We start from the raw sequence: 12367 nt of genomic DNA, 5'->3' as shown, positions 1-12367 counted from the left end.
CTACTGCCTTATATAGTAATATCAATAAAGTATTTAATCCACGAAAAGTAATAATATACAAATTCAGATAAAAATAAAAATAAAACAAATGAAATAATCTTAGCTGATTAGTATAGGCAGTAGTCTGGTCAGTCCCCAGACTACTGCCTATACTAATCAGCTAAGATTATTTCATTTGTTTTATTTTTATTTTTATCTGAATTTGTATATTATTACTTTTCGTGGATTAAATACTTTATTGATATTACTATCTCTCTTTTGGTGGGGAACAGCCACAAGGAATTCAGTGAGACAGACAGGCCTAATCTCAAGAATCTATCCGGTACTTATATCTTATATACGTATCCATCACTCCCATTTATTTAAAATACTACACCATATGGCGCTTGTTCTTCTCCCCTGCCTTCACAGAATTGCATGACTGAACATACCCAAGTCATCTTCTGAAGAACTGAGCAGCCACCAAAGAAGTTTGGGAGGTGATTACTGACGGAGCATCTACGACCGACTAAATCTAAATAGCAGGACTTTCAGTCTACGCCTTGTTTTAAAAGGAACATTTGGACGTGAGACCAAGCGCACTGACCTTAAAACTCTCTCTCTATATATATATATATATATATATATCCTGCGCCTAAATTTAGTGCCCCCCCTCTCTTTTTTTTACCCTTCTGTAGCTTGCAGACTGCAGGGGAGAGCCAGGGAGCTTTCTTCCAGCGGAGCTGTGAGGGAAAAATGGCGCCAGTGTGCTGAGGGAGATGGCCCCGCCCCTTTTCCGGCGGACTTCTCCCGCTTTTTCTGGAATACTGGCAGGGGTATTTTTACATCTATATAGCCTCTAGGACTATATATGATGTAGATTTGCCAGCCAAGGTGTCTTATATTGCCCTCAGGGCGCCCCCCCCCCCAGCGCCCTGCACCCATCAGTGACCGGAGTGTGAGGTGTACATGAGGAGCAATGGCGCACAGCTGCAGTGCTGTGCGCTACCTTGGTGAAGACCGAAGTCTTCTGCCGCCGATTTTCCGGACCTCTTCACGCTTCTGGCTCTGTAAGGGGGACGGCGGCGCGGCTTCGGGAACGAACACCAAGGTCGGGTCCTGCGGTCGATATCTCTGGAGCTAATGGTGTCCAGTAGCCTAAGAAGCCCAAACTACCACCTGTTAGGTAGGTTCGCTTCTTCTCCCCTTAGTCCCTCGCTGCAGTGAGTCTGTCGCCAGCAGATCTCACTGTAAAATAAAAAACCTAAATATACTTTCTTTCTAGGAGCTCAGGAGAGCCCCTAGTGTGCATCCAGCTCAGCCGGGCACAAGATTCTAACTGAAGTCTGGAGGAGGGTCATAGTGGGAGGAGCCAGTGCACACCAGTAGTCTAAAGCTTTCTTTATAGTTGTGCCAGTCTCCTGCGGAGCCGCTATTCCCCATGGTCCTTACGGAGTCCCAGCATCCACTTAGGACGTTAGAGAAATGACAGTTAGTAGCTGACTGGCTGGTGCGTTATCAACTTCCACTTTATCACTTCACCGGTTTAATAAATCTGCCCATGTGTTTTAAAAATGACAGTTAGTAGCTGGTTGGCTGGTCATTTATCACTCTTTATACGTCTCCACTTTATCTCTTGTTAAGGCTTAATACATTTGGGCCTAAATGTAAGTGTTTTTTTCAGTGGGAAGTGCCAACTGTCTACGGTGGAATCATCTTAGCAATTAAAGATAATCTGACAAAGGATCTGGTCTACATCCTGTTGGCCAAAGCCTTACACTGCAGTGCAATTAAAGTGAGTATCACAATGTTCTTTATTATGTGTTGCCCATCTAGTGGAGGACTGTATTGACCACTGGTGAGAATAGGAGAAATGTTAAGGGTAACTTCTACTTTTATAAGAATACAAGCAACACATGTATTTCTCTGACGTCCTAGTGGATGCTGGGGACTCCGTAAGGACCATGGGGAATAGCGGCTCCGCAGGAGACTGGGCACAGCTAAGAAAGATTTAGGACTACCTGGTGTGCACTGGCTCCTCCCACTATGACCCTCCTCCAGACTTCAGTTAGAATCCTGTGCCCGGCTGAGCTGGATGTACACTAGGGGCTCTCCTGAGCTCCTAGAGAGAAAGTATATTTTAGGTTTTTTTATTTTACAGTGAGATCTGCTGGCAACAGACTCACTGCAGCGAGGGACTAAGGGGAGAAGAAGCGAACCTACCTAACTGGTGGTAGCTTGGGCTTCTTAGGCTACTGGACACCATTAGCTCCAGAGGGATCGACCGCATGGAACCGGCCATTGGTGTTCGGTCCCGAAGCCGCGCCGCCGGCCCCCTTACAGAGCCAGAAGCAAGAAGAATCCGGAAAATCGGCGGCAGAAGACATCAGTCTTCACCAAGGTAGCGCACAGCACTGCAGCTGTGCGCCATTGCTCCTCATACACACTTCACACTCCGGTCACTGATGGGTGCAGGGCGCTGGGGGGGGGGGGGGGGCGCCCTGAGAAGCAATAAATACACCTTGGCTGGCAAATATATCACAATATATAGCCCCAGAGGCTATATATGTGATAAATACCCCTGCCAGAATCCATAAAAAAGCGGAAGAAAAGTCAGCCGAAAAAGGGGCGGAGCTATCTCCCTCAGCACACTGGCGCCATTTCTCCCTCACAGCTCCGCTGGAAGGAAGCTCCCTGGCTCTCCCCTGCAGTCTACACTACAGAAAAGGGTAAAAAAGAGAGGGGGGGCACTAAATTTAGACGAAATATACATATAGCAGCTATAAGGGGATATAAATTAGTTAATCCCTGATTTGTATAGCGCTCTGGTGTGTGCTGGCATACTCTCTCTCTGTCTCCCCAAAGGGCTTTGTGGGGTCCTGTCTTCTGTCCGAGCATTCCCTGTGTGTGTGCGGTGTGTCGGTACGGCTGTGTCGACATGTTTGATGAGGAGACTTATGTGGAGGAGGAGCAGGTGCCTATAAATGTGTTGTCACCCCCTGCGGGGCAGACACCGGAGTGGATGGACTTGTGGAAGGAATTACGCGAAAGTGTCGACTCCTTACATAAAAAATTTGACGACATGCCAAATGCGGGGCAGCCGGCTTCTCAGCCCGTGCCTGCCCAGACGTCTCAAAAGTCATCAGGGGCTCTAAAACGCCCGCTACCTCAGATGGCAGACACAGATGTCGACACGGATACTGATACCAGTGTCGACGACGAAGAGACTAATGTAATGTCCAATAGGGCCACTCGTTATATATACACACACTGGCATTATACTGAGACCAGCTATTGCCTCAGCATGGATGTGCAGTGCTGCAGCTGCATGGTCAGACTCCCTGTCAGAAAACATTGACACCCTAGACAGGGACACTATATTGCTAAACGTAGAGCATATTAAAGACGCTGTCTTTTACATAAGAGATGCACAGAGGGATATTTGCCGGCTGGCATCAAAAATAAGTGCACTGTCCATTTGTGCCAGGAGAGGGTTATGGACCCGGCAGTGGACAGGTGATGCAGATTCCAAAAGGCACATGGAAGTTTTGCCTTATAAGGGTGAGGAGTTGTTCGGGGATGGTCTTTCAGACTTAGTGTCCACAGCAACGGCTGGGAAGTCAGCGTTTTTGCCACATGTCCCCTCACAACCAAAGAGAGCACCGTATTATCAGGTGCAGTCCTTTCGACCCCAAAAGAACAGATGGGGTAGAGGCGCGTCCTTTCTGCCCAGAGGCAGAGGTAGGGGAAAAAAGCTGCAGCATACAGCCACTTCCCAGGACCAAAAGTCCTCCCCCGCTTCTTCTGCTAAGTCCGCCGCATGACGCTGGGGCTCAGCAGGCGGAGCCAGGTACGGTGGGGGGCCGTCTCAAAAACTTCAGCAATCAGTGGGCTCGCTCACAGGTAGATCCCTGGATCCTTCAAGTGGTATCTCGGGCACAGGCTGGAATTCGAGACATCCCCCCCGTCCTCCCCCCCCCCCCCCCCCCCCCCGCCGTTTCCTCAAATCTGCCTTACCAACGACTCCTTCAGAAAGGGAGGCTGTGTTAGAGGCAATTCACAAGCTGTATTCCCAGCAGGTGATAGTCAAGGTGCCCCTACTTCAACAAGGACAGGGTTACTATTCCACAATGTTTGTGGTACCGAAACCGGACGGTTCGGTGAGACCCATTTTAAATTTGAAATCCTTGAACACATATTTAAGAAAATTCAAGTTCAAGATTGAATCGCTCAGGGCGGTTATTGCAAGCCTGGAAGAGGGAGATTACATGGTATCTCTGGACATCAAGGATGCTTACCTGCATGTCCCCATTTACCATCCTCACCAGGAGTACCTCAGATTTGTGGTACAGGATTGTCATTACCAATTCCAGACGTTGCCGTTTGGCCTGTCCACGGCACCGAGGGTATTTACCAAGGTAATGGCCGAAATGATGATACTCCTTCGGAAAAAGGGAGTTTTAATTGTCCCATACTTGGACGATCTCCTGATAAGGGCAAGGTCCAGAGAGCAGTTGTTGGTCGGCGTAGCATTATCTCAGGAGATGCTACACCAGCACGGTTGGATTCTGAATATTCCAAAGTCTCAGCTGGTTACGGCGACACGTCTACTGTTCCTGGGGATGATTCTGGACACAGTCCAGAAAAAAGTGTTTCTCCCAGAGGAGAAAGCCAAGGAGCTGTCGTCTCTAGTGAGAGGCCTCCTGAAACCAAAACAGGTGTCAGTGCATCATTGCATGCGAGTCCTGGGAAAGATGGTAGCTTCCTACGAAGCGATTCCATTCGGCAGGTTCCATGCCAGAACCTTTCAGTGGGACCTGTTGGACCAATGGTCCAGATCGCATCTTCAAATGCATCGGTTGATAACCCTGTCTCCAAGGACCAGGGTGTCTCTGCTGTGGTGGCTGCAGAGTGCTCATCTCAGAGAGGGCTGCAGATTCGGCATACAGGACTGGGTCCTGGTGACCACGGATGCCAGCCTTCGAGGCTGGGGGGCAGTCACACGGGGAAGAAACTTCCAAGGACTTTGGTCAAGTCAGGAGACTTCCCTACACATAAATGTTCTGGAACTGAGGGCCATTTACAATGCCCTAAGTCAAGCAAAGCCCCTGCTTCAAAACCAGCCGGTTCTGATCCAGTCAGACAACATCACGGCTGTCGCCCATGTAAATCGACAGGGCGGCACAAGAAGCAGGACGGCGATGGCAGAAGCCACAAGGATTCTCCGATGGGCGGAAAATCACGTGTTAGCACTGTCAGCAGTGTTCATTCCGGGAGTGGACAACTGGGAAGCAGACTTCCTCAGCAGGCACGACCTCCACCCGGGAGAGTGGGGACTTCATCCAGAAGTCTTCCAACTGATTGTAAACCGTTGGGAAAAGCCACAGGTGGACATGATGGCATCCCGCTTAAACAAAAAGCTAGAAAAATATTGCGCCAGGTCAAGAGACCCTCAGGCGATAGCTGTGGACGCTCTAGTGACACCGTGGGTGTACCGGTCGGTTTATGTGTTCCCTCCTCTTCCTCTCATACCCAAGGTACTGAGGATAATAAGGAGAAGAGGAGTAAGAACTATACTCATTGTTCCGGATTGGCCAAGAAGAGCTTGGTACCCGGAACTTCAAGAAATGATCTCAGAGGACCCATGGCCTCTGCCGCTCAGACAGGACCTGCTGCTGCAGGGGCCCTGTCTGTTCCAAGACTTGCTGCGTTTGACGGCATGGCGGTTGAACACCGGATCCTAAAAGAAAAGGGTATTCCGGAGGAAGTCATTCCTACGCTCATTAAAGCTAGAAAAGATGTAACCGTACAACATTATCACCGCATATGGCGAAAGTATGTTGCGTGGTGTGAGGCCAGGAAGGCCCCAACGGAGGAATTCCAGCTAGGTCGATTTCTGCACTTCCTACAGTCAGGGGTGACTATGGGCCTAAAACTGGGTTCCATTAAGGTCCAGATTTCGGCTCTGTCGATTTTCTTCCAAAAAGAACTGGCTTCACTGCCTGAAGTTCAGACATTTGTCAAGGGAGTGCTGCATATTCAGCCTCCTTTTGTGCCTCCAGTGGCACTGTGGGACCTCAACGTGGTGTTGGGTTTCCTAAAGTCACATTGGTTTGAGCCACTCAAAACCGTGGATTTAAAATATCTCACGTGGAAAGTGGTCATGCTTTTGGCCTTGGCTTCGGCAAGGCGTGTGTCAGAATTGGCGGCTTTGTCATGTAAAAGCCCCTATTTGATTTTCCATATGGATAGGGCAGAATTGAGGACTCGTCCCCAGTTTCTTCCTAAGGTGGTATCAGCTTTTCACTTGAACCAACCTATCGTGGTGCCTGCGGCTACTAGGGACTTGGAGGACTCCAAGTTACTGGACGTAGTCAGGGCCTTGAAAATGTATGTTTCCAGGACGGCTGGAGTCAGGAAGACTGACTCGCTATTTATCCTGTATGCACCAAACAAGATGGGTGCTCCTGCTTCAAAGCAGACTATTGCTCGCTGGATTTGTAGCACAATTCAGCTTGCGCATTCTGTGGCTGGCCTGCCGCAGCCTAAATCTGTAAAAGCCCATTCCACGAGTAAAGTGGGCTCTTCTTGGGCGGCTGCCCGAGGGGTCTCGGCTTTACAACTTTGCCGAGCTGCTACTTGGTCAGGGCAAACACGTTTGCAAAATTCTACAAATTTGATACCCTGGCTGAGGAGGACCTTGAGTTCTCTCATTCGGTGCTGCAGAGTCATCCGCACTCTCCCGCCCGTTTGGGAGCTTTGGTATAATCCCCATGGTCCTTACGGAGTCCCCAGCATCCACTAGGACGTCAGAGAAAATAAGATTTTACTCACCGGTAAATCTATTTCTCGTAGTCCGTAGTGGATGCTGGGCGCCCGTCCCAAGTGCGGACTGTCTGCAATACTTGTATATAGTTATTGTTAACTACAAGGTTTATTGTTGAGCCATCTTTTGAGAGGCTCTGTTGTGTTCATACTGTTAACTGGGTATATTATCACGAGTTATACGGTGTGATTGGTGTGGCTGGTATGAGTCTTACCCGGGATTCAAAATCCTTCCTTATTGTGTCAGCTCTTCCGGGCACAGTATCCTTACTGAAGTCTGGAGGAGGGTCATAGTGGGAGGAGCCAGTGCACACCATGTAGTCCTAAATCTTTCTTAGCTGTGCCCAGTCTCCTGCGGAGCCGCTATTCCCCATGGTCCTTACGGAGTCAACAGCATCCACTACGGACTACGAGAAATAGATTTACCGGTGAGTAAAATCTTATTTTTCCCTTTGTTTATTAATATGATTTTATATATATATATATATATATATATAATATGAAAAAGGGAGCATTAAATCAATGCCGGGGGTGTGACTTCATTTGGGGGGTGGCCATTTCCTGAAGTACAACAGAGCAGGCAAACAGGTACTGCCGTCTGAATCTGTTTAAAGTCTACACATAGGGTTAGCATGAATCTGTGTTCAGCATATGCCTTACACAATGGGCCTAATTCAGAGTTGTTCGCTCGCTAGCAGATTTTAGCAGCATTGCACACGCTAGGCCGCCGCCCTCTGGGAGTGTATCTTAGTTTAGCAGACTAGCGAACGAAAGATTAGCAGAACTGCTACTAAATAATTCCTTGCAGTTTCTGAGTAGCTCCAGACCTACTCCTAGACTGCGATCACCTCAGTCCGTTTCGTTCCTGGTTTGACGTCACAAACACGCACTGCGTTCGGCCAGCCACTCCCCCGTTTCTCCAGACACTCCCGCGTTTTTACCTGGCACGCCTGCGTTTTTTAGCACACTCCCGGAAAACGGACAGTTTCCGCCCAGAAACACCCACTTCCTGTCAATCACACTACGATCACTCGAGCGATGAAAATACGTCGCTTGAGCTTGTGTAAATCTACAAAGTTTTGTGTGAAAGTACTTAGCGCATGCGCATTTTTGCTGTTTTTTCACTTAAGCGCTGCGGCAGCGAGCGATCAACTCGGAATGACCACCCATGTGCACTTCAGGGGAAGCAGATGTAACATGTGCAGAGAGAGTTAGATTTGGGTGGGGTGTGTTCAAACTGAAATCTCAATTGCAGTGTAGAAATAAAGCAGCCAGTATTTACCCTGCACAGAAACAAAATAACCCACCCAAATCTAACTCTCTCTGCACATGTTACATCTGCCCCCCCCCCCCCCCCCCCCCTGCAGTGCACATGGTTTTGCCCAACTGCTAACAAACTTGCTGCTGCGATCAACTCAGAATTACCCCCAATACTAGACAAAAGTTTACAGTCTCTTTATTCTAACTAGGTAGGTTCCGGCCCATTAATCACCTACCTTTGTGTTACACAGGACCTCCCTCATGCCAAACAGCTGCTCACCTCCTGTCTGGAATTGGTGACTGAATTCTCTCCCAAACTGCGGCAAGTTATTTTCAACGAGATGCTGCTATTAGACATATACACCCACGAGGCCGGGCCTGGCGTCAACGGTGAACGCCCACAAGCTGAACTGATCAGTCGAGTACGTGGGTATCTGGAAATGAGGATTCCTGGTAAGAAATTTGCCGTTGATTATCAGCATACCCCTAAAGCTTATGTAACCATCTATTGCATTTTAAGAATAGCTTTTTTTATTACTTAAATGATTCAACATCAAAACTAAAGATGTGCGGGTTCGGTTTTACTCGGGTTTTTCGGGTTTTGCCTATTGGCTATCAAAAACGCGTGACATCCGTGAGCCAATAAGATGCCGTTTTGAGACCCGAGTAAATCCGAGTAAAACCGAACCCGCACATCTCTAATCAAAACTGATACTTTTGTCCCACAGAGCAGGTTGCAGTGGAATATAGACTTAGTAACCTCTTATGAAGCGGTAGAAGAGAGTCTGAAGTACATTAAGTATAAATTATAATTTCAGGTATATTATTAAGCACAGTAATGCCATAATACGGGATTGGTATGAGATCCCGCCGCCCGGGATACCGAACGTCAGGATTCTGAGCGGCGGAATGCTGGCAGGCGGGGAGAGCGCAACGAAGCCCCTTGCGGGCTCGGTGGCAAGCCACTCTTGCCACAGGTTCTATTCTCCCTCTATCGGTGTCGTGGGCACCCATAGAGGGGGAATCGCCTACTTCACCGGTATACCGGCGGCGATATGGAGGCCCTGTCAGGATCCCGGCGACGGTATTGTGACAGCCGGGATCCCAACTATAGGTATGCTGACTGCATACCAATAATACACCTCTTTTTTTATGCAGTATTTCTACTTGTTCTGTAAGTAACTTCTTTCGGAATACTTAGTTGAGTTTAAATGTCCAGGTTATATGACCACCCCTGCCTTGCTATCCACATCACGTGACATCATTGTGTGGTGGGTCCTGTATACAGGCAGACAAGCTTACAGAAGTATGGAAGCTAGGCTGTTTAAAGAAGTGGTTCTCAATTCCATTCCTCAAGTACCACCAACAGGTCATGCTTTCTGGATAAGCTTTAATCACGCACAGGTGTGTTACTATATTTTGCTGGGTCAGTTATTCCCCCACCTGCTTCCACAGACAAAAATACGAAAAACATGACCTATTGGGAAAACTTGAAGTTTGAGAACCAATGGTTTACATCAGTGACATTAGTAGTCCAGGTTTTAAGGATATCCATGGGTGAATCAAAATAACTTAATTAAGACACCTTTGCTCAAGTATGGCTAGCCTTGAATCCTGGACTGCTAGTTTGCCTTGAGGACCGAGGTTGGGAAATGCTGGTTTAGAGCATTGTGGTAGTTAATGCTGGTCCCTTTTGGATACCTGTAAACTTGACAACGAGATGTGGTAGGTAGGGGTTGTGTTTGAGGGAGGAGGATTGTTAATATAAACATCTGCTAAATATTGGGTTAGCCTAGGTTTTCAAAACATTGTAATTTTGTGTCTGTTTCTTTGTATTGAAATACTATCATTGTAGTCGCATTTTATAAATCGTCCACCTGACAAATGGTTTAGACTTTTTTTTCTGTTGTCCGGTAAAAGCCTTACAGTTTTACGCCACAGCTAAAATTAGAAACGGAATTACCTGTATTATTTTTTTAAATGTTGCCAAATTTGAAAACATGTTCTTTTATCTGCTTTCTTTAATGCCAGAATGTAAGCAACACCAAAATCTTGTGATGGAATATGAAATTGTATGATTTTCCATAGTTATCCGTAGGAGGAAGTAAGAGTTTTTCTGCAAAGTAACGCTGTATGAACAAGAAAGGAACCAGTGCACACTTAGAAATGACAGCTGGCTTATAAGTGGATGACTGTAACACTTGTTCCGTCAGGGTTCAGCTGTCAAGTGCTGTGTCTCTGTTCAGGAGTCGACTGTCACTTCTACCCAAGCACAGGATCCCACTTCTCTCCAACATTAATACATCATGACTGAAGAGGCTTTGCTAATGTGGAGTTTGGCCAGATGTGTACTGTTGTTTTAGTAAAGAGGTGTATTACGTTCCATGTCATATTTGCCACAGCATGAGATCACTTATTGTTGTGATGATGATCTTATGATTCACCATTGCTTCTATGGGGTGTAGTCAATAATTGTAGGAAAGACGGCAGCTTCCGACAGGTTTAGGTCGGAAGGGGTTTCCTACCTATTCAATAGGGGGACGTTTTTTCAGACAAGTCAGGAATTCCAGACTTGTCGGAATGCACGCGGATCGGCGGCTTCAGCACGGCCACCCCCGACAGGTTTTAGCCCCGTTTCCGACAATGTCAATCCGACTTTAAAAAATTTGGGTTGCCATTGTCGGAACGGCCAAGACCTGTTGAGATTTTAAAAAAAGTCTCCAGGTGTGGGGGACATGGCAGGGCTGATCCCCAAGCGCTCTGATACCTGCTCTGGTGGTCTGGCTGACCAGGGAGATTGGGACCTGCGCCTGGCTCAGGAGCCGCGGCCTCAAATAGCGGATTCATCCCAGAGCTCCCGTCCGCTCCAGTTCCCCAGCTGCCACTCACGGCCGGCTCTTGTGTCTCACTGCCTCGCGGTCTCCGCCTCCATTCCCTGTCAGGCACCGTCTCTCCACACATGCAGTCCCGGCCGGGTCCGCCTTCCAGGGAGGACTGTCCACCTCTGTCACTCCCGGGGATCACCAGCGCAGTCCCTGTGTCAGGAATCCGCATTCTCCATTGCATCACTTCCAGTGAACAGGCGTCTCCTGGCTTCAGTCCTCTGTTTTCAGAGTATTCCCTGTGAATTGGACCTGTGGAACTACAGGTCCCAGCAGTTCCAGTCTTCAGTCTCCTGCAGCCCACAGCTCACTGTGCTCCACCTAACCAGTTCTATCTTTTGGTAACCACTGGTTTCAGCCAGCAGCCTGGAGTACACAGTGCTTCTAGCTAAACAGCATTAACTCCCGGTGCACTACTGATCCCAGCCAGCAACCAGCAGTGCATTGCATTAACTGTCTATAGAATTATTCTCCCGGTTAATCACCAGCTCCAGTTAACACTCAGCTGATCCCGGCATCCAATCCAGCGCTGTGTTTCCAGCCAGGGCCCTGTGACCAATCACTGCAGAGCAAGGGGTATAAGTTCCTGTTCGGGGCTCACTCACATCGCCTCGGACAACGAGTCACATATGGTGTGTCTAGTTCTCCTGGTTCCCGTGTTCCTGTCTCCAGTGATTCCTCCGTTGTTGTTCCCGTGTTTCTGTCTCCAGTTATTCACTGTGGTTACTCTCATTCATCACTCTGCAATTTTCCTGTTTACTCTGGACTTCAAACCACAGCTACAAGCTCATCAGCAGTAAGAGACTCTCCTCAGGTGTTCATTCCATTTCCTTACCTGTGCACTTCGTTATCAGTATATCAACCTGTGCATCTCAGCAGTAATACCAACTAATTGCATTGAGACTGTCTCCTGCTTGGGCCTAGTGAGGCCATAAGGACTTATGCTATATAGAGACTGTGTATTTTCAAATAATACCGGAGTTCTGCCTTTTCCATCTGCATTTCAGTTTTCAGTTCATTTCATATTGTGTTATACAGAGACTGTGTGTTTCTAAATAATACCGGAGTTCTGCTTTTCAATCCATCTGCATTCAGTTATCCGTTCATTTCATATTATACAGAGACTGTGCTTTCAAGTATTACCGGAGTTTTGTTTATTCATCTGCATTCAGCCAATTAAGTTATTTCATATTTTGTTGCAAGAGACTTTCAGTTACTTTTGGTTTCAGTTATCAATCATTGTTTGCTACATTGCCGGTCTTCAGTTATTATTCATTATTATACCATCTGCTGTGTTACCTCTGTGCTAATAAACATCAGCGCATATGCGCAGGACTTTCATATTGCCTCCACGCTTTGTACATTGCACCAACACTGACCCACTAGTGCCCCCTCCGGGGACAGACAAAACCTGAGACCTG

General features: G+C 47.7%; 1 protein-coding gene across 2 annotated transcripts in view; it reads left to right on the top strand.

The window, feature by feature from the left end:
• Window positions 1-12367, top strand: part of INTS8 (integrator complex subunit 8) — a 198937-nt gene that overhangs the window by 77005 nt on the left and 109565 nt on the right. The window contains exons 15-16 of one of the 2 annotated variants that reach the window (XM_063924131.1): window positions 1664-1774; window positions 8316-8517. In XM_063924131.1, coding sequence (XP_063780201.1) covers window positions 1664-1774; window positions 8316-8517 — 313 coding nt within the window. The remainder of the gene's footprint in view (window positions 1-1663; window positions 1775-8315; window positions 8518-12367) is intronic. The other variant, XM_063924132.1, reaches the window with a different exon arrangement.

The sequence above is a fragment of the Pseudophryne corroboree genome, chromosome 5 (genome assembly GCF_028390025.1).
Source record: "Pseudophryne corroboree isolate aPseCor3 chromosome 5, aPseCor3.hap2, whole genome shotgun sequence".
In the NCBI taxonomy this organism is placed as follows: domain Eukaryota; kingdom Metazoa; phylum Chordata; class Amphibia; order Anura; family Myobatrachidae; genus Pseudophryne; species Pseudophryne corroboree.
This window is presented reverse-complemented; position numbering and strand designations above follow the sequence as displayed.